The sequence below is a fragment of the Candoia aspera genome, chromosome 1 (genome assembly GCF_035149785.1).
Source record: "Candoia aspera isolate rCanAsp1 chromosome 1, rCanAsp1.hap2, whole genome shotgun sequence".
Classification (NCBI taxonomy): Eukaryota; Metazoa; Chordata; class Lepidosauria; order Squamata; family Boidae; genus Candoia; species Candoia aspera.
The window spans coordinates 223,329,841-223,352,138 of NC_086153.1; the positions used below are offsets into that span (position 1 = coordinate 223,329,841).

Below are 22,298 nucleotides of genomic sequence, written 5' to 3' on the forward strand. Positions count from 1 at the left end.
TTTTTATTGTAAGCCACCCAGACTGACTCTGGGTGGCTTACAATAAAAAGAAAGAAACCAATACCAATTGGATTCCTACAATATATTCTATATGGGGCTGCCCTTCAAAGTGACCTAGAAGGTTCAAGGAATCCCCAGAGTCCCCCTTTTGGTGGGAGATGGGTGGTGATAAAATATGATAAACAAATAAATATTTATTTATTGTTTATGTTACACTGTCTGAGCCTGTGGCTCCTCCAAATGTTATGGAAACTAGATTTTGGTTAAACACTCTGGAAACATTTCAGAAGCAAGAACTATCTACAGTGTGGAAGGAGGCAATGTTCTCTCTTTTGCTAGAAGCATTTAAGCAGAGGCTGGACAGCCATCTATTACCAAGGTTACTAGCTTCCTGCACTGCTGAGCCTGCATGGAATTGGCAACTGGCACTAGATGACTCTAGAATCCCTTTCAATGTCATATTTCTGGGTATTTGTTTATGCAATGAATTGTGTTTGCTCTCCAACAACACTTACTCCCAATGAGTTTGTGCTATCAGGCTACACTGCATCCCAGCATTGTTGTGAGATTAACATTTATTTGTTTTGCAGCCTTTCTAGGCTGTCCCACTTTGCACAGATTCTGGGTGGCAAACAAGTAAATAACAACAACCCAATCAAAACAACAAATACAGTAAAGCTCCTACTAGGGGGAATGCTGGGGGAGACACGTTATGGCACCTCTATTCAGCTTGGGTCAAAGGCCCAATGAAATAAAACCATTTTAACTTGTTTATGAAAAGTGTAGAAGGTAGAAGGGGGGGAAGAGTCCCATAAAGTGGTGGTGGGGGATTTCCTACCAAGAAGGTCTGCCACAGCTTCCATAGCCCATGGGCCTCTGTATGTAGGGGGACTCTCAGCAGGTGTTCTCACAATGATAGAACCATGCAGGCAAATTCTATTGTGGTAAGGTGTTGCCTGATGTTCTGGTTTTCAGGATTACTTAGAGTAATGACATGTTAGGATTACACACCCTAGTCTGAAGGAATTGAGTATCGATCGCTTTATTATGCTATACTCTTTGAAACTGGTCAAGAAAGTGGGGGAAAAAAACAACATGCTATATCAAAACTATCCTTGTCCAAAACACACATAAATTGTGTACTCTGAAGAACAGTCTTGAACAATTTGGTAGTTTCTTTGACAGTGCTGTTCTGTCTTCTTTGCCACATTCCTGAGTGGTTATGAAATCAGTTTGTGAAGCCAATTTAGTGGCCTGCTAGAACCACTGAAATGGAGAAGAGCTTATAACACAGCTGAGAAGCTGACACAGAAAATGATTATCTTTAAAATAGCTTCAGTGAGCATGCCAGAGAAACGCAGGTTATGGATCTTATACATTCAGCCCTCCCAAGCATAAAGAATCACATGCTTAGACAGATTAGGTTAAGATAAGTAAAATAATTTCTTACTGACTTTATTGTTGCTTGTGTTACATCCATCTTGGTGGAAAAGATGAAGTTCCTTTGTTCTTCTTTTCTTTCTAAATTCTTAGTTTTGCCCTAGACTCTCAGCCCTACAGCTGCCAAGAGCTGCATGGAAGAAAGGGGAATTCCAGGCCCACCACATGGTGCCCAGAATGGAGGAGAGCAGCACATATCCCTGTGCTTGCTTCTGGTGGAGAAGAGGGAAAGTGGGAGTGGCAACAAACAGCTTCCTCAGAGTTGCATTGTGGGACAACTCAATTTACATGTTAATGAGGCATGCCGGATTTGCCAGGACTTCCAACAGTTTCCAGACTCTAAACAAAAAGAAACAAAAAATGGAAACAGCACCTTCTGTCCTAACAGTGAGAATCACACTGAGACGAGTAGTAGTTCTCTAGTGTTTATTACTGCTACATAAACAGAATCCTAACAAACTGAATAAGCGGGGGAAAAACCCAGACATATAAACCCCAAAAGCTAAGGCGGGCCTGATCTGTGTCTCTCTGAATGGCTGCTTAATTCCTCAGTACTACGCATGCGTTTTCCACACTGGATAAGAGCCCCTTCCTGCTTGCCATCATTACTCATGACACCTTCTCTCATGTGATTTACATATCCTGAAACATTTAGATCAGGCATTAGTTGAAGGTGGGGTCTTGGACTTTTATATTATGATTTAGAGAGCTAGTACAGTGGTTTTTTAGTGTTACCCTACGACTGGAAAGACCTAAGTTTGAATTGACCAATTAGGCTTCTGTGTAACATGTCCCAATAACTATCTAGCAGCCTAACACAGAGGTTTGTAAAGTTACGGCTTGGGACACCAGAAGGAAGGGGGTTTGCAAGCAACTTGGGAGGTGTTTTGCAATTATTCTTTTAAACCTGTTCAGATTTGCACAAAGTGATCATGAAAATTCGCTCTGGGCTTTGCTCCTCACTTGATCTGTACAAGCTGAGAATCCCTGAGATATATGGATTAAATTTTAATTATTAAAAGTTAATGATATATTCATTTCTTGCCCAATCCTAATTCCAGAGAAATATTTAATTTTATTTATGGTGCAAAAGGGGGATTGCCCACATTGTTTTATTATTTTAGGAGATGGTTGCACTGCAGCCCCTGACCTATCCAAGCTCACAAGGTATTTATATAAATAAAATAGGTGAGAGGAGATTTGTGTATCTTATTCTGGATTGTGAGACTTAGAAGAAAGGGTGAGATAAAAATGGAATGGATAAATGAATGACTAGAATAATATTCCTAACAGGAAATTATGCCTGCCTAAATGCGATAGAAAAATAAGGATGTGGCAAAGCATTGTTAGCTTCTTGAATTACTGATAGAGAACCAAGAACAAACAAAAATAAACAATGGAATAAGTCTACAGACTCCAGTATCAGAGCAAAGTAATGTATTGAAATAGGTTCCCAGAAACATGAACACAAATGTTTACTCAGAGTAGACATTTGCTTTATTTGTGGAGTTCCTTGAATGTGACTGAATTTACCTCTGTTCTGTGATATGATAACAAGCATTTTTAAATCAAAGAGAACCATCTTCAGATGGACTTGATCTTCTTTATGTTATTGTTCATGATCATCACACATAACACTTTGGAGTTCTCAAGGTTTCAGATTATCCTCGCATTACAACCAACCACCTTGAAAAGGAGGTACTGTATGTATTATTTATTTATTTATTTATTATTCAAATTTTGCTACCGCCCATCTCCCCCTAAAGGGGGACTCTGGGTGGTTTACAATAAAACAAATATTATCGATTTATTACAGAAGATACAAGTTTAGGTGGCTTCAAGGCCATCTCAGTATCTTACAACAGAGTAGAAATTAAAACAAGGGATTTCTCAATTTGTAGCTCATTTTCATAGTTTTCCTACTGCTTGCTTTTACCTCATAAAAGTTTTCGAAAGACTGCAGAACCCTGCAAAACCTTTTGAAGCAGAGGCAGAAGAGGAATGAGAACACTTGTTGCTTGCTAAAGGTGGAAATGTCCCACAGTAGACAGCAGAGAATAGGAAGACTACTTGTAAAAAAAAAAAAAGCGCTAGTGCTTATCTAAAAACCAAGGCCCCTCCCCTTTTCATGTGAGCTGAATGTGCTGTTTCCTTTTCCAGTGGTAAATGGTCGAGAACCATGCTGAAAACATCTGAACAAGCAAGGCTTTCTCCTGTTTGCTTCCCCAGCCCTTTCGGCTGCTCTGCTTCATTCATCTTTGGACGTGGATAGGAAAGCAGACTGTCAGTGCAAAAAAACAGGGGGGTAGCATTTCTGAATGCTTACAGGATGACTTTCCCAAACAGTACAACTGCTCCGCGTGAGTACTCAAAACCCCTCCTTGTGCATAATGACAAACGTACAGCTCTTACGTTTTCTGTGAAGGGTTTAAAAAAGGAGGAGAAGGGGGGGATCTCTCTCGCTCGCTCTCTCTTTCTCTCTCAAAAAACTTACTGTCTAAAGTATGTTCTGGAAACTTTACTCCTCGCTTCTCTGCATTTACGAATGTTGGGGGGGGGGTGAGAAACAAGCGGAAAAAACGAAAGTTGTTATGCATGTGTGCCTGCGACAAGGCAGGAATCCAACCGCAACACTTATTTGCAAAGATCGAGTGGAGTTAAATTTTTTAAACGGTGTAGCTGAAAGTGTAATAAAAGGCGTGGCTGAAATGAGCAATTAAGTGATTACTTTTCTTTTTCACCAAAGCTAGAGAAATGCAGTTCTTTAATGGTTTCTGCTTCTTTCTCTTTGCCCTCTTTGGGGTGTTACTACCTTGCTCAAATACAGGCAGGGAACTGTCTCTCTGTAACATGAGAGCCAAGCCCAAACTGTCGTCGGTCTATATTTAGCCACAATGCATTTTTGTTTTCCAATCCTTGCTCAAACTGGTGTACAGCAGCCGAATGACAGCAAATCGAGGGGGAAAGGGGGTGGGAGTGTTTCCTGTTTCCAGAATGTCATATGCTTTAGTGAAAAGTCCAGGGAGATTCAAGTGGGCGGTTAATGAGCACAACACTTGATCCAGAAGGAGATCCTGAGAACTGAGGAGTAGCTGTCAGGCAGAGATCATGTTGTGAGCCAGGGAAGGATGGGAATTCATCTGGAACTAGTTTCATAATGTTCAACTACAGTTAGTATTTTTACTGGTTTTGTTAATATCAGGATATATGGCTTGTCCTGAAGTACCACACACCAAAATTAGGCCCTGCCTCACACTTGAAAACCAACAGGACAAAAAAACATGCAGCAGAAAGTGCAGTGAAGAGTGTCAGCATCCCTTGTTCCTGTCACATGTTCAAATTGCACCCGCAGGGTTATCAAAGGGTGAAGGCTAGGTTTGGTCTATTAGAGCAGACACATTAATATAAATTAGTTGTGGTTGACTAAGTTTAGACTTCATCCCAAACTGTCAGATTGAAAAATGATGGGACGGCATTGATGCCCATGTCCAGCTTTGGTGGAAATGTGAGAACGTGTTTTCAGGTTGTTAGGTGGAATTTCGAGGGAAGGACGCAAGACACTCTGCTATTTTTCCTCCTCTGTGATAAACATTAGCAAACACACCGCTTTTGCAGTTATGGCTCTTAAGTTTTGATAGTCCTGACTGAACAGCCTTTATTCTGACTTACTAAAGTAAACCACAGATAGTTGCTACTCTGTGATCCTATGGGCACATAGGATGGCACTAATTTCTAAATCCATCTATACATAAGCAATTTGGACTTCTGGCACCAGCACCCTGCCCCATTTCTAGAACCCTGCTAGGTGAAGAAGAAGGGAGGAAAAGTTACAGATATACAAAAAAGAAAAAAGGGGAAATGGGGGATTTAAGAGGTGTCAGAGACAGAGTGCACTAATGGCCTCACTTTGACTTTGAACCCACCCACTGCTCACTTAAGTCCCACCTACTGTTTCCCCAAGAGATTATTTCCAAAGTGATGTAGCCCTTGAGAGAAAGCAGTTGGTCCACCTCTGGTGAAAATAGAGATTTCACCTGTTCTGGAGAAAGTTTCTTTTGTTAGATGGGCCTTGCATGGTGGCAAAACTAAAATACAGAGGTGCAAAACAATCACCAGTGCTTAGGAAAGGCCAGTGAGCCCAGTAACCTCTTTTGGGTTTCCTCTTACTTTGCAGTCTTCCATTATAGCTGATTAGAACCCAAAATAAATTGGATTGCACATTTTCAATCATTGTCAATGTAGCTATCAAATAGTTGCAGTATGTGTGCAAAAATTATTCCTTAGGGGGTTGGATTGATAGGGGGAAAAGGAAGTACATAGGCTTCCTTTTAAAATAAGAAGGCAGACAGCATCCCCCTTAACAACTGAGTTTCAGTGCTTGCAGCTCTGCCTGACAGGGTATCAACTGATACCATCCCTCAGACTTAGTTTTTCTCTACTCTTGAAGGAGCTGCTTCAGCGCTAGGTTTGAAGAGGTCCAAGCTAAACTGCCTTGGTTCCCCTTCCCCAAGTATTCCTGATCTTTGTGGACTTCCTGAACTCTGAGGACAGAATAGGCCCAGCAGGGGAGAGAGGAGTGTTATGCAGCTACAGCAAGAGAACTGCCACTTTCTCTCCCCAATTCCTAAATAACAATTTTTTCCAGAACAGTAGTATCTCAGAGACTTTGATTGGAATTAGAAAGGTGTCTTCTTTAGGCTTTCCAGTGGCTTGAGCAATTCTCGACCGGGGGGTGGGTGGGTGGGTCATGGAGATAATGATATCCATTCAACCCCAAAAAACTTGCTTCACTGGGACATATGGGCCATTTCAAAATACTTTTTCTCTTTCCCCTTGGCTCTAATACAAGCTTCTGTATCTATAGAAAGCCAGGATGCATCCTTTTAATCTCCAGTGCCTTCACCGCCTGCACGGCATTAACGTTCTTCTGCTGTCATGCTAAATACAGAGTAGTGGGAGGGACAGGCTCTTGGCTTCGTTGCAACAATGTGGCACTGACAGGAGAAAATATGTAAAGGGTCCCTCCCAGTGTAATGCATAGATATTAGGTAAATTATCTATCTATCTATCTATCTATCTGTGCCAATATGTAAAAGGAAAAGATGTCTCCCAGCATTTGCTGGGCCATACTATGTGCTGATGCCCTCTTTGCAGTTTGTCTTTGGAACAGTTTCTCCAGCATCGGTATGGTTAGATGCATCATAGGACTGCAAGCACACAAAAGAACAGGAGGTTATCTAATCTAACATTATCTAAACTCCAGACCATTTGCCCTATGAAACAAAGCATTCACAACAGAATAGTCCTTATGATCAAAGAGGGCTGTGTACGTTCAGTTGGTTCACTACCAGACATTTCGAGTTGCCCAAACCATAACTTAAGGACTGTGTCTAGAAAACGAAGACAGAATAGATGCTCTGCTATTGTGAAAAGCATATTAGAGAAGCGTTTCTCTGCTTGTTCCCTTTATTTAATGTCCAGGAGATATTTTATGTGCTGCCCCACATTAAGGAAAACAAACAAACAAAAACGTTGACCTGGAGGCAGTCAAGCTATGTATCCATGAAGTTTTTCATATATTGGCTGTCCCCAAAAGGAAATCCTTCAGGACATTTTTATTCCAGTGGGTTTTAATATGTGTTTAGTTATTGGTTTGTTCTTAAAAAAAATGCACACACACAATTACTGCTGATTAAATTCTGTTGTTTGGAAGGACCTCATACCTCACAGTTTGGTCCTAGCAGTGTGACTACCCTACCTCACGATCGGATGCCAACAAAAGTTCAGATCAGCAATATGTTTTGTTGTGAATTGCTTTTTAAAAATGCACTGTTGCAAACTGCCCTGGAAGCTCCTTTTGAAGCCAAAGATAATATAGTTATCTTTTAGAAATGTATGAGAAATCATGTAAGAATTGCCTTGTTGGGTGGGACTACAGGCCTATCCAAAAGCCCCCAGAGAGATGTATACAGGTGAAGCCATGCCTCTCAGTGCCCCTCATGTGGTGAAAATGAGGGGTGTTATGAGCCCCGCTTAATAGTGATACCAAGTTGAAGGCAGTCATTGCGAGATGTCCGTTGAATGATACCCTGCTGCTCCCCCCCACTTCCCATCACTTCAGAAACAAAAGGATAAAAAAATCATTTCCTGTCTCATGATCAACAGGAGAAGACTAGGTTCCTTTTGCTTCCTTTCATAAAAGGAAGGGAAGGGAGAAATATTTTCTCCCTCTGTCCCTCCCTCTGTCCCTGTTTATCTTCCTCCTGGAAAGATTAGCTTGACCTTCCCTCTCATTGCAGCAATGTCTGCCGTCTTGCCTGTCAACATTTCCCCAGGTGTACAGTACTTTTCTCCAGGCACTGCTGGGAAGTGGAGCCAGGGTAACTGTCTGAAGGTAAATTCTGCAGCTGTGCAGAATGTTTTTATGAGGAGAAAAAGAAAGAAAGGGAGAGAGAGAGAGAGAGAGAGAGAGAGAGAGATGCTGATGCTGATGCAATGTTGTTGTTTGGGGGCTTTCTGGCTGTGGGGGCCTAACCCTGCAGCATGTAATCCTGCCTTGGCAGTGCTATATTCTCATTCTCAGAAGAGCAGAGAAATACAAACAATTGTTGATAAAGATTGGAATATGAATGTGGGTGTTTTATGACAAACAAGTTATTAAACTGAGTTATTAAACTGAGATGTTTCATTGTGATTAGGCAGCGCTATATGTATGAAAACATCATGAATTTTTCATTTCAATTATGCATGTTTAAATTTAAAGTCAGAGTCTTCTCAACTGGACTTTTGATTAGGCCACTTACTGAATGCATAGAATTCATATGTATAAAAGGTGACCTTAAAAAAGAGCAAAGAAATAATTTAAAGTCATTTTGTCATACAAGCCAGATATAACGTTGGTTAATACATGGGATCTGGCATCCATAGCTATTCTTTTTTTCAGAGAAATACAACATATCAATAGATAGTAGAATTTCTCAGCAGGCTTTTTAAAAAGCTTTCTGCATACAGGCAGTCCTCATTTAGCAACCACAATTGGGACTGGCAACTTAGTTGTTAAGTGAGGCAGTTGCTAAGTGAAACCATGACTGTGCTTATGGTCTTACTTCAGCTTTCCTTTGCTTTACAGTCCTGTGAAGGTTGTAAATGCGAGGATTGGTCATAAAGTTACTTTTATATCATGAATGTAACTGTGAATGGTCACTAAATGAGGCAGTCTCTAAAAAAGGACTACCTTTATAGTTATCTTGACTGAAATGTCCTAGTTCTCATCTTTGCAAATCAAATGAAAATAAACTCAAATTCATTCATTATTTACCAATGCCAGTGCTAGCAAGATAGTGAGGATATTTCAAATCTGTGACATGTACCAGATTGCCTTTTAAGCTTTTGACTTTTCAAACATACAGTGGGAAAGAGAATTGGCGAACTGGTTGTTGGTGCACCATACTCATAGCTTCATTGAGAGAGATTTTCTGGAAGAAACTGCATTAAATCCCTCAGCACGATATCCCTAAGTCAAAGTGTCCCAAATCCAGCCTGCTACTTTTATTTACTTCTCTGTTTTCTGAAGATACTACAGAGCCATTCAGGAAGAGTATATAATACATTTTCTCTTAGATAGTTGGAACTTAATTATTCCTGATTAACATAGACCAGATATGAATGGTTGGACACCAGTGGGCTAGTTTGATGAATGGGTCTTTTCCCCAAACAAGAACAGAAACCACATTGTCTAATTTAGATGACCTTCCGTATAATTTTTAAAATTCAGGCAAATGTATTGCCTGGTGAAGGAATAACAAAGGCTTTCTTGTAGATTAGGAGTTCTGTGAGTGTGGTAAGTGCAACAGAAGTAGCTTTGCAGGATGATTTATTTCCATCCGTAATTCAGATCATCTCTAGTGCCATCCACCTGGCATATAAAAACAGCAGGAAACAGTATGAGGAATCCATATTAATGAAGTTACCCCAAGATATTGCCATAATTGCTGTCATTAAATCCATTTCTGAAACAATGACTGCTTGTCTGCTGAGTGAAGGTACATGGACATCCAGAAAAGCCAGTTGGCTTTGCAAAATCTCTAAAGCAGGACAGTCTTTCATATAATTTGTTCTCCAACATATGTTTCACCACAGGGATCTCTGAATTAAAATGACAAATTCTGCTGAAAATCGCTGTCAAACCTAAAAACAAAAAAAATGCCATTACTGCTGAAAAGTGGATTTCCATGATAAACATCATTTCCCTTTTCTTTTTCATGTTAAGCTTACTTTGTCCCCCATCCCATGAGCCCTAAAGAATGTTTTAAGTTTCCATTATTATTTTATGAATTATTTTAAGTCTGTTTTTAATAATGTCTGTAATTAATCTTTCTTCACATTTTGTTATCTTCAGTTGACCACGTTGACTGCAGATAGAAAGGTGGAACATAAGTTTTAAAATGGGGGTAATATGTTTAGTGTGTCAAAGTGGCACTATCTGGGAAGCCATCTTGTCATTGCCAAGGGTTTATTTAATTTTCTACACATGCAGTTAAAAATGCATAGACATTTAACAGATGCTTATTTACAGAATCCTCTAAATATCATCTTGAAACAGAAATAGATGAAATTATATAATGCACTAAGTTCTATTGGGAAATCACAACATGACTAATAATTTGTTTTTGCTAAAGTACATACTCCTTGGGAGAGAGGGCTGGGTGAATGATGCAAAGTAGTTGGGGGCATGTCTTTTTGAACAGGATACAATTTTAATGAATAGTAATAATAATAATAATAATAGTACCTGTGCAGGGCAGGGATTCTCTCTTTTTTTTCCTCCCTCCCCCCCCTTTGGGAGAACTGGAGGTTTTCTTTTTATTGTGTTTATTTTGTATTGTGTTGATTTTTTAAAATTTAAACTCCAGGGTTTGTGTGTTTCTCACTCCAAAATGGGAAAAAACTGAAATTTGGCAGTTCAGTCTTTCCAAAGCTATATTTGGCCAAAGGGCTGCAGGTTGCCCATCATGGTTGATGACATACAGTATGTGTTGATACCATGAACAACATTCAGTTCATTGCATCTGTATGAAATAGTACTCATTGCAAAGCCAAGGCCCTTATTTTCTTTATAACTGACTTATTCTTACCTGGCTTCAAATGTAGATACTATTCCAGTCTTGTGTATATGAACCAACAGAGGCTATCCAGAGTCACTGAGGAAACTAGAATACAGCAGAAGGGGTCACCCTGTTGGCAGAATGCTGGGAAAGCCTTTAGCCCAGGAGAGATCAGAAAAGTCACACACACCAGGCATTTCTATAAAAATAATTTATTTACAGAAAGCAAAACAAAAACAAAACATATTTAAAGGACTTAGCTCTCATTGACAGCTACATGCCGGCAGAGAGAAAAAAAGAGGAAGTAAGAACAAGTCCGGGCAGGTTTCCTCCCCCCAGGCGATTTGCATGAAGCACGTGAAAGGAGACAATCAAATACAACCTCTTCACCCGGCCAAAATGATTAGGTACAATAGCAGTCTTAATCGTTAGTAGGAAAACCTCAACACACCCTTCTGATTTTTTGCTGAGAATAACCAAGTTGCCTATTTCTAGCTATACAGTTTATGCTAGAATATAGGCAAATTCTTTCTCATAACCATGCTATCTCCAGTTTACAAAAAATGCTTATGCCATATACTTAAAAAGGGATGAAGCTTCATTATGCTGAGTACACCACTGTGCACCAGTCTTTCCCCATCTTTGGTCCACATGAATTGTTGAACTACAGTTCCCACCATCTGAGAACTCACCATATTGGCCAGGAATAATAGGGCCTTAGCAGGTCTTGAAAAAGCTATGCAGGATTTGACCTGTTAGTATTTTAATGGAAGTTGTTAGTATTTTAATGGAAGATTGCTAGGAAATCCCTGGGCTTTACCTTACACTGGAATATTTTTAAAGAATCAGAAGAAAGCAAAGGCCACCACTTCCCATAGCGCTGCAAAACCATAAATAGTTATGTCCACATTGTCTCCAGACTTAAGGGAGTTGTTTTTTTTTTACTTTATTATTCCTACAAAATCTGAGGAGCCAAGGCTGGGAACAGCCAAAATCCAATGTTTTAACTGTCTTCACAGCTTCGAGCAGACTTTTCCCCATTGCTTGGTCAGTTCAGAACTGGCACATGTTGTCTTTCTTTTTGATGACTGTGGCACTCCTGCAACTGCTTTGAAGTCTGCAGCTACTCTTGTGGCTCCCCGATCTCAAAGGTTCACACTTAACAAAGCTGTCTTAGAGGCTGAACTTCTACAGCTGCTGTTCCCCTAACTTCCAAAGAGTGCCAAGGGGTTTTTCTCTGCCATTCACTTATTTTTTCAAAGATTGTCCAGTCACTTTCCTTCAGCACTGAGAGGCTGAGATTCTGTAAGATTATCGTTCTGAAATAGGAATATGCAACTTTTTATAGGCTGAAGTTTACTCTTGGTCTTTGAATGATATGCTGCAGGCTGGTTGCAGGAAACCAAATCCCTCACTTTTCAGCAACTCTAGAATTGCCCTTTGTTCCTTCACCTGAACTTGGGAAGAAAGAAGTACTTCCAAGAAGAGACCCTCAGGAGTATGAGTATTTTTCTTCTGTAAGATGGCTGAAAGTGATTTTTGAACATCAACAAAGAATGGAGAAAAGTGTGGAATCACACTGAGCTTTATTTCAGATTTAATTCTATTATATAAAAAATAAGCAAGCAAACAACAGTTGTATGAAGAAATAAATGAACAGGTATAATACACAAATCATAATCAGTAAAAGTGCTGCTTGATGCATGAAAAGCGATTTACCAGTGTAACACACCTTTAATTCTCATGACAAAATTCAACTTGAACAGTTCAGACATCTGCCTCAAGGTCACAAAGCTAAGGCTGATCTCAGGGTAAAGCTGATCTTAGGATAAAGTGAGCTCATTATACATGTAGTAGGCAAAGGCATTTCATATAACTACAAATGTTAACCTCTCTAGTATATCAGGAGAGAACTGGCTCAATAAAAGATACAGTATATTTGTGGATTTGTTAAGACCTAGCAAAAACACTTCAGAAAGTAGTAAGCAGAGCTAAGACAAGAACAAAATGTTTAGATGCTGCCCCAAATGACTGGGCACTATGCAGAAGAATCTCAAATTTCAAATCTCACCTTCCATCCTCACTAGACGTTAAAACTGTCAAAAGCTTGACTAAAAAGAAAAAAAAAACAATTTTCTGAAGGCCAGGAGCAAAGGGGTAAAGTATACCTCTGGGGCAATGTGTTCCATAGTGCAGGGTCTATACTGAGAAGGTCTGACTTCTAGTTTGCATCCCCTTCACTTCATGGGGAGATGGGATCTGAAGCAGAACTATTCTGACAGGACAGGCATAATCTCATTATGGACATGGTGATCACTACCATACCTCATAAGCACTTTGAATTTTGTTTTATTTTATTTATTTTCTATCCCGCCTTCATTATTTTTAGAAATAACTCAAGGCTACAAACATGCCTTCCTCCTCTTTTCCCCACAACAACAACCCTGTGAGGTGGGTTGGGCTGAGAGAGAGGGACTGGCCCAAGGTCACCCAGCCGGCTTCCATGCCTGAGGCGGGACTAGAACTCACAGTCTCCTGGTTTCTAGCCTGGGCATTATTCTGCAGTATTGGGATCTACCCACCAACAGTCAGAAGCACCCAGGCATCTTCAAAGGTACCCTCACACAGACTTCATTGCAATAGTCCAACTGCATGATTTCATTTTGTTTATCTTTAGTCTTATTCATTTCACTTGTACACTGCCAGAAGTCAGCAGCTCCCAGTGGTTGACAATAGTAGTATAAAAGCCAGAGTTAACCCCGTGGATATTGAAGTCAAATAAAAATTATCAGCACATCAAACTTGGTTGAAAATGCATATTTTTAGTTCTGTTCTGAAAGCCAGCAAAGAGATCCATTTCTTCAACTCAGCAAGAAGTACATTCCTATAATTAAAATTACATATAGTGAATAGGGCTGTGCAGTGCTTCAGAAAGCATTTGGGAAAGATGCCTTGAGGTACCTGGAAGTGTGAACCTAACACCCGTCTGCAAAGTTTTAAAGCAGCCATCTTTTCCCAGAATTGCACAGCTGCCCTATGCAGCTGCCACGTGATCCCAAGAGCAGGCATGGCTGCTTTAAAGAGTTGCAGGCAGGTGCTACATTCATGCCCTGCATGCTCTGAAGCCCTTTTCGGAATCAAATCCAAAGCACTGCACAACACAACACTCATAGCTAATATGATTACTCTCTAGTTACACATCTAACATTATTCATTGGCATTCACATTTTAAAAAATGTATCACTTAGCAGCTTCATGTAGAGGTTTCTGGGCGTGCACACAAGGCTTTTAAAGGACACAAGGGTCCCTGGAGTTGTGCCGTTTTCTTTTGAAAGACAACCTGTAGTTAAGCCATCCATAGTAAGACAGGGTCATTACTGTTCTACGGCATTGTGATCTGTCTGGAGAGAAAAAAAGAGTAGAACCCATAAAATATTCAAACTTTAGCCTGAGCTTTGTGGAGACTTCTCTCCATATCTTCTCTCTTATCCCACCAAATCCCCACAGGGTTTCACTTTGAATATTGTATGCATTTTTTAAAACTGCTTCCTTTTCCTCCAAGGTATTCTAGAAATACAATCGACAATAAGGAAATCAAGGAAGGTTTTGCTGCTGGAGAGGAAAGCATAAATCTTTCCTTTTCAATTTATGGCCTGAAGGGAGGGAGGGTGGGTGGGTGGGTCGGGTGGTCTGTCTGTCTGTCTGTTTTTCTTTTCTTTCTTTTTCTTTCTTTCTGTTTCTCTCAATCTGTTCTCCAAGCATCTCTGCTCTCGATATTTGCAATCCCTGACTCCTACTTTTGCAGTTGCCAGATACGACTTTTTTTCCTCATTTCCATTCTAGGGCACTAAAAAGAAACAAAAGAATAAAATAAATAAAATAAAAAAATAAAATAAAATAAAAAAATAAAAATATTCTCTTATCCTTGCAAGATCAACAGAATTTATCACTCTCCTTTTAATTTTTTAATGCTGTCTTGGTGGATTTCCTTCCTGAATTGCAAATGAACACAGGCACCTCATCTGGAGCTTCTCTCTGCATCCTCTGAGTGGGTTCAATCAGGCAGTGGGGAAGAAGGAATTACTGTCAAGAACTAGACAATGAGTGGCATCTTGGTATTGCAGACAGCATAGCTCCTTGTTGGGGAAAACCAGCTTGCAGTAGGAATTGTCCAGAGATAGAAGCAGAGCAGAGTACAAATTTAAAACAAAACCATCCCTTCTGAAAGACAGACTACTTCCTGTTCTGTTTTGAGGTCAACAATTGTAGAAGTTCCTGTTTGTCAAAAATCAGATGGCAGAGAGAGATACAACTTACATAACTTCCTTTAATAACACATGGGTCTCCAAATTCCACACCCAGTGGCAGTTCTTTTTTCCTGCTGGGTCTTTGAATGTTCAGCTGAGTCCCACAATACATAAACATGTGCAGTCATTTATTTTTTATTGTCCTGTATGATTGTATTTTTTTTTCCTCTTGGCTGGGAAACAACAACTAAATAGATGTATAATCCTTTCAAAAGTCACCTACATTCTAAAATTTTAGGACTTTCTTCTAATGCAGAAATGTTGTAGTTCTTTGGGAATTCTTGAAGGCCTTCAAGAGTCTGTCTTCATGAGGAAGTGACAAGAATGAAAATCTATTTTTGGAACAAGTATATTCTGGATGGCAGCACATCCCTGATTTTGAGAAGAAAATTACTTCTGAGGAAATACTCCTCTCTTCTCCTCTCCACTCCTCTATTCTCCATAGCTAATTAGTGTGTTTCCCGAGCCAGTGGACCCTGCCCAAACCAAACAAACAAACAGTGAAAATCTATACTATTTCTCTTGAAACTTTACTAAACCTTCTTTACTTTGGTACCTTCAGCTTTAAAATGTGAAGATACTGAGGAGACACAATGCTGCCTGCCAATGACAGCATGACAAATAGAGTATCTAAAAGCTATCTCAGGTTTAATGCAGAAATAATTCTCTTATATTGTGGCAACTCAGGTCCAAACTTACTTCTGCCAATGGTTTGTGCCTCTGTCTCTCAGTCAAGGGTTGATGGCAAACTAACAGCAGCGCGACTGGTGGTCACAAAAACCAACAGAGAATCAGAATCAAAAGCTTTTCAATCACTGATTAAAATAACACCTGGAGGAAAAGCAGTGCTCCATCCATGTCCTGGTCTACCCATAAGGCTAAGGAAGGTCTGCCTTCCTGAGCTATAAGTATTTTGATTCCTCATTTTCCAGGGTAATTTTGAACTGTTTTTCTTAGTTTGGATGGGAAGGGGCTTTAGGGGTAGGGATGGGAATAGTTTGCATCTCAGAAGTGTCCCACTTCTACTCTGTCCCTTAAATCTGTTGCTTCTACTGATAAAGTATTTCATGCTTGCATTACTATATTGAAGTACCCATTGCCATCACTGCTGTTCCCTTGCAGAGCTTAACAGCTGGAGACACTTGGGAGCTGGGGCAAAAGTGACAAGAGTTCTGCCAGTCTTCCCTTCTAGCCTGAATGACCGGTCACAAGCGCAAGAGAGGAGTATGGAATGAGTTAGAAGAGAGTGCTCTGATGTTCCGCATAACCTCTCTTCCATGCCTGTCACCTGTCACTTGGGTTAATTATGAACACAGGTGTACTGGTCTTGTGGAAGACCAGTAAACCCATCTTCAAAAATAGGTCATCTGGCAGTTTGGTAGGACTGACGTGAGATATAGGCTGAAATAGGAGGGAACTCACATGGTGCATTAAGAGGGCTCCCTCCCACTTCTTCCTTGGTTCTTCCGCCTCAGTGGCCTGTCAGCTGAGCTGTTTTGGATACAGGTCAGGAGGTAAATCTGTGTCCAGAAATTGCCCAGCTGAGGAGTTGACATGAAACAGGATGGAAGACCTCCATGCTGGAAGTCACTCAGTAGCCTGAAAGGTTGCTGAAGCTCCATCCCACACTCACCTACACCCACCTGACATTAGTTAAAGAGAGTGATTGATGGTGGTTTTCCCTATTGCCTGTTGATGCTGGATGGTAGGAGAAACAAAGCCAAAAAAAATCTACCAATCAAAGTCAAAGAAATCCACCCATTAAAATATTCCTCATTAAAGCTATAAGAAGCATCGTTATTGAGGCAGATTAAAGTTTGGCATTGGGGCAGCACAAATTACACAAGCATACTTTTCTGCTGGCTCAAGGATCTGTAGAATGTGCATTAGCATGGCCCTGAGGAACAACCCTAAATTGAATATAATTGCAACTTCACTGTGCCCTCCAGGCATTTTTTTAAGGATACCTAAATATTCTCAGTGAGAAGTCAGTGTTGCCAGGGTTGATTAGGAATAATCTCTCAGATAATCTAGCTGGCCTGGCCAATTTACTTCTCCTTGAAAAAAAGCAGAAAGGGCAACAATTGCTAATTTTGTTGATGACGCTGTAGAATAGCTATTTCCACATCAAAAATAAATATTGATGATGCCTGGCTCTCAACTAAACTGTGTGTTTCTAGGTGTGTTGAATTCTGTTAATTGATGGCAAAAAGATACTGCAAACCCAAGTGGAATTTGGTTTGTGATTTTTTCCAGTTAGCTTTATTGCACTTAATTGTCTTAATCTGGGGGGGAAAAGAACAGGAATTCCTATTCAGCAATGTGGATTATCTCAGGACTTCCCGCATTAATTCACCAGGGGAACCTATTGGTATTTCTCAAAATGCCAAAGGTGCTCCATCTCAGATGTGTTCTCTGTATCTCCACCTACTGTCCTTTTTGCAGAATCACTGATGCTTACCCTGCCTTCAGTTCTCTCTGGTATGAAAGAAGAAGCCATTTTAAATGTGACTATTTATGCATGATCGGCATCAGAATAAACAGGTAGTTATTACTTATATACAGTATGTCTAAGGACGAGTTAAGGTTGTCCCACTCATGGAGTGGTGATGTGATGAAGGCAGCATCAAGGGGACATGGCACAAAAACAATGTTGCCAGGACATGCTTAGTTGTGAATTGGTAAACAGGCTAATTGGAATTGTGCTCTTTAAGAAGTCAAGGCACAAAATACTTTCAGTAACCAGAATTTTTAAGCCAGAATTAAACTGGCCTGTATTTGTACAGAAGGACTTATATCCAGCCAAGATTTGTAATAGAGAGAACCCAACAATCAATCAGTCTAACAATCAAACAAAACATTATTATACATATATAGCATATAGGTGTGCTAGCTTGTTTCTTTTTTCAAATCAGAGGAAACATGGGGGATTTGGTTTAGGTTGGGACTAACCAGGAACTGTGTTCTCAGTTTGGATCAGCCCCCTCCCCCACCTACCATTTAAATAGAGAAATAAGCTCTAATTAACTTCAGTGGGACCTTTCATATTCAAATTTCAATAGTGGCACCATAGCAGGGGATGAAGTAGAAAGTTTCCTTAACCCTACATAACTTTGCATAATGATCTGACCAAATCCCTATACTTGCATTCATACTTGTTAAGGAAAATCCATATTTCTACTTTCGTTATAGCAACTAATAGTTCCTAATTCAATCTGCAGCACAATCCCCATTCCATGAATCCTCCCGGCCATTCCCTCTATGGCAGCCTTTCTCAATTTTCTGACCCTGGAGGAACCCTTGAAATATTTTTCAGGCTTCAGGGAACCCCTGTACATTCAGGCTCAAATATAAGCCAGAAGTTACAAAGTTATGATTTTTTTTTCATGGGTAGGCCTGTGTATATGCATTAACAGTGTTCTTAAACTAAAAATAATGAAATTTATCTCTTTAATGTGAAGTTGCCCAAATTTGAAATATTTTTTTAAATAAATCATGATCTCCCAGGGAACCCCTAGTGATCTCTCACAGAACCCTAGGCCTCCACAGAACCCTGGTTGAGAAACCCCACTCTACAGCTTCATCTAGGGTTCCTGCATGTCCTACATTTTCAGTTATGTAATCTTCTATTTAAAGGTGTCCTCTGTTTGAAGAATTGTCTAGTCCATATCCAGGTTAAAGATACGCAGATGTAAGAAAAAATAGCAGAGGCCTGAAGTTGTTCATCAACAGTTTACAACTGCATATCAAATTGAACAGGAACACAGTTCAATTAGTCATAGTCTTCCCCTTTATGATGATATGTATGGAATTCCTATTTTAAATTATAATAATAAATTAAAGCTGTGCATTTATATCCAAAAATTAGCACATGCAACTATGTTTTCTTTCGTCCTGTAGCCTTGCTTTTCCCTACTCACCATATTTTTTTTTTCCTCCTTGACAGCCTCTTAATCTTTCCATCCTTTCGGAGAATGGGGGAAGGTGCAGGATGAGACAAGGATGAGTGTAGCTAAACTGTTGTACTAGTTAGAAAAAAATCAAGCCTTAAGATTCAGAGGCATCTGATTCTTTTGGTCACAGGACTTGTGGTTGACCCAAGGGCTTATAATGATCTTGACTGAATGCTTGTTTGGTGAGCTTCCTGTCTGGATAAAGGCATGATGGATGAGGCTTTAGCAAAGGGACCAGCCAAGATCAGACAGAGAGCGGATGTGTGAGAATGGTTTAAATGAGAAGTAGCCTGAGGGGAACATTTCTCCTCTTCTCTCAGAGGCTTAGCCTTTCCAGAAGGAGAAAGGCAGTGTTTTCTATCTTGTGCTGTTAACAGCATTACCCAGGCAGGAACTCAAGCCTATGTTATACTTCTAGGGTCCCTGCTACCCAACCTTAGGCAGTAACTGAGTAGATGAAATTATGAATTCCATGTGTCTGCTCAACGGTATTGTTTTTCAGCAAAGTCTTCTCTTAAATCAATGAGGTGGTGTGCACTAAGCACATTCTGCCTTTGCTCCTCTTTTTTTAAACAGTGCAGAGACCAGTGCTGTGACTTACATATCCTGACAGCTGCCTGGAGGTGACCAATCTGCATATGTAGAGGTGAAACAGTAGCTTGCCTGTCTGAAGCGTGACATGACTATTTTTGTCAGATGGGTAATTGTCGCTATCACCAGGGCGCATCTGCTGCACATGTCCTGTAATTAAAGATCATGCTGGTTATTAATTCCACCAGAGCTCCTCCACAAAAAAAAATTTAACTTTTTTATTGTGCAAGTTAAAAGAAATAAATAAAACCAGCCATTGTTATATTAGGGCAAGGAGAAAGAAAGCAGAAAGGCCATAGGAGGATCTCAGTAAATATGTCTGCTTTAACCAGATAATATTTTCATGCACTGTACATTCCAGCAAAGTAGTACAATCTAACAAGAATGGTATTGAACAGGCATTGGGTTGGTGACACTTAGGTGTAAGAAGATAATTTCTCTCATTACTAGGATGAGGACATAAGGGACAAGCAGAAGACAGCACCTTAGATAGGTTAAGCTGTTTTAATTGTATGGGTACAAACACCAGCTTATATTGCACCCAAGCAGAAATATACCTTGCCAGGGCATGGCCAATTTTTCTGGCCTTTCTTGGATGGATTAAGGGTGGAGATTGGAACAGGAGGCTTCCCAAAAGCAAACCACTTATTTTTTCAGTCCTCCCCGTTCCTCCCCCGGATATACCATTTTTCAGGCTGTTTTTAGTCTTGGGGGTTAATGGTGGCAATGAGAGTGAGAGACTCGCTTAAAATCACCCCAGAAACCTGGTCAGATCAGATGTACAGAAACCTAAGATGGTGACATTAGATTTAGTTCAGAATTGCAGATAGCTAGGGGGAGGCAGCAGGTCTGAAAGATCCTTGAAAGGTCTTCAGTAGAATGCTTAATGTCTCTACCTCCATCTTGTCCCAGCTTTGCTGAGTAGACAAGCTGATGATTGATTACCCCTCAATGGGAGCACTGGGTCTGAGTTGTTCATGACATTGTTCCTCATCAGTGGGGAGGCCTAGGTGCATGTGTCAGGGTTTCCTTGCCCATAAAATAGCACAGAATTGGGAGGCATGCAATTTACAATTGTGCCATCAAAACATCAAGCAAGAAAGGCCAGGGAGGAATCTTAATCATGAATGCCAACAAACGGAGAAAATAATAGGAAAGGGAATTTGAAAGATCTTTTTAAGATTCTCAGAGGGATCTCAGAAAAATTTACAGCTGACAAAATAATAAGAATAATCATGGAAGAGTCATGTGATAGAGGTATTTGAAGTTGAAGGAAGAGGAAAAGACTGTGCTAAAATGGAATTATAGAATCTCAGAAATGTGTATAGACAAAATATATTCTGGAGTTGAGTCCGTTAGAAAATAAGGGACAACAAGCAATAAGTCATCTGTGAAATCGGAAATAGTGCACCAGGTGCATTGAATTGTTTAAAGCTGCAGGAGAAGATGCAGCTGCATATCAACAGAAACCTAGATAGAAAAAAGAGATACAAGATAAGGCACAAATTACAGAACCACTGCACTAATTCTTTGCACAAGCAAATTTTGCTTTTCAAAGAATAGATCCCAACATGATGCAGGCAGGTTTCAGAAAAGGCAGAGGAATGCAAGTTCAGGTAGCTAATTAAAGATAGATAATGGAGAGAGTATGGACATTTAAGAAGGAGGCTAGGTAAAGGTAAAGGTAAAGGTTTCCCTTGACGTAAAGTCCAGTCGTGTCCGACTCTAGGGGGCGGTGCTCATCTCCGTTTCAAAGCCTTGGAGCCGGCGTTGTCCATAGGACACTTCCGGGTCATGTGGCCAGCATGACTCACGGAACGCCGTTACCTTCCCGCCGAAGCGGTACCAATTAATCTACTCACATTTGCATGTTTTCGAACTGCATGGTGTGCAGGAGCTGGGACGAGCAACGGGAGCTCACCCCGCCGCGCGGTTTCGAACCGCTGACCTTCCGATCGACAGCTCAGCGGTTTAACCCGCAGCGCCGAGGCTAACCTTCGTTTATTAACTATAGCAAGGTCTTTGAATAGCTGATGCCAGCATGTGCGAATGTGTGAATATTTTAAAGCTAATGACTGTACTGATTATTCTTCTTTGTGATAAACAAATTTCTGTAAGAACTGTAAGAATATTGAGAAACAAAGTGGTTCAGAAGAGAAAAGGGAGTGAAACAAGAATATATATTGTCATTTTATCTGTTTGACTTATAAGAATGGCAGGATTTATAAGAGATGAGAGTGGAATCAAAATTGGAGTTCGAAATATTAACACTTTGAGATATGCGGATGACACCTTTTTATTAGCTGCAGGTAAAGAGGATTTGGAAGAGTTCATTATTAAAGTAAAAATAGGATATAAAAAAAAACAGGTTAAAGTTAAATATTAAGAAGGAAAGTGTAATGTCAACCTGTATGATTATTGAACTTAAAACTAACAAAAAAGAAGTGAAGATTGTTAATAATTTTTGGTTTGGGGAACTCAAGAATAAATAGAGATAGACAGGGCATGGGATAGTGAAGAGGATTAATCCTAGGGAAGATAGCAATGACATTTTTAGAGAAAATAATGAATGATATTTTTACGATAAGGAAGATCAGAACAGTAAAAATAATGGTCTTTCCGGTGGTAATGAACAGCAAGAAGTTGGACTACAGTAGTTTTCATTTCCGCAGGCTTTAGTCCTTTTGTCTATTTCCATGTAGGAAGCCACTTGCAAACTATTTGTGGAAGATTGGTCGCAAGTCTCCTTGGTGCTAGAGGAATTCTTGGAGGAGAGAGAAATTTTGAAAATAGAAATACCTGATAAATATCTTCCAAGGCCAAGTTCCATTTCATCAGTAAGGAAGGTCCTCAACAGCATGAGGAATGCACACATCTGAAGCTCTCTCAACTTATTGGGTGGG

The 22,298-nt window shown here is 40.1% G+C and overlaps 1 protein-coding gene across 1 annotated transcript in view; it reads left to right on the forward strand.

Annotated features, from left to right (window-relative positions):
• The first annotated feature begins 3,605 nt into the window (after window positions 1-3,605).
• Window positions 3,606-22,298, forward strand: part of GYPC (glycophorin C (Gerbich blood group)) — a 42,787-nt gene continuing 24,094 nt past the window's right edge. The window contains exon 1 of the mRNA XM_063288817.1: window positions 3,606-3,800. Within this exon, the coding sequence (XP_063144887.1) occupies window positions 3,770-3,800 (31 nt within the window). The 5' untranslated portion in view covers window positions 3,606-3,769. The remainder of the gene's footprint in view (window positions 3,801-22,298) is intronic.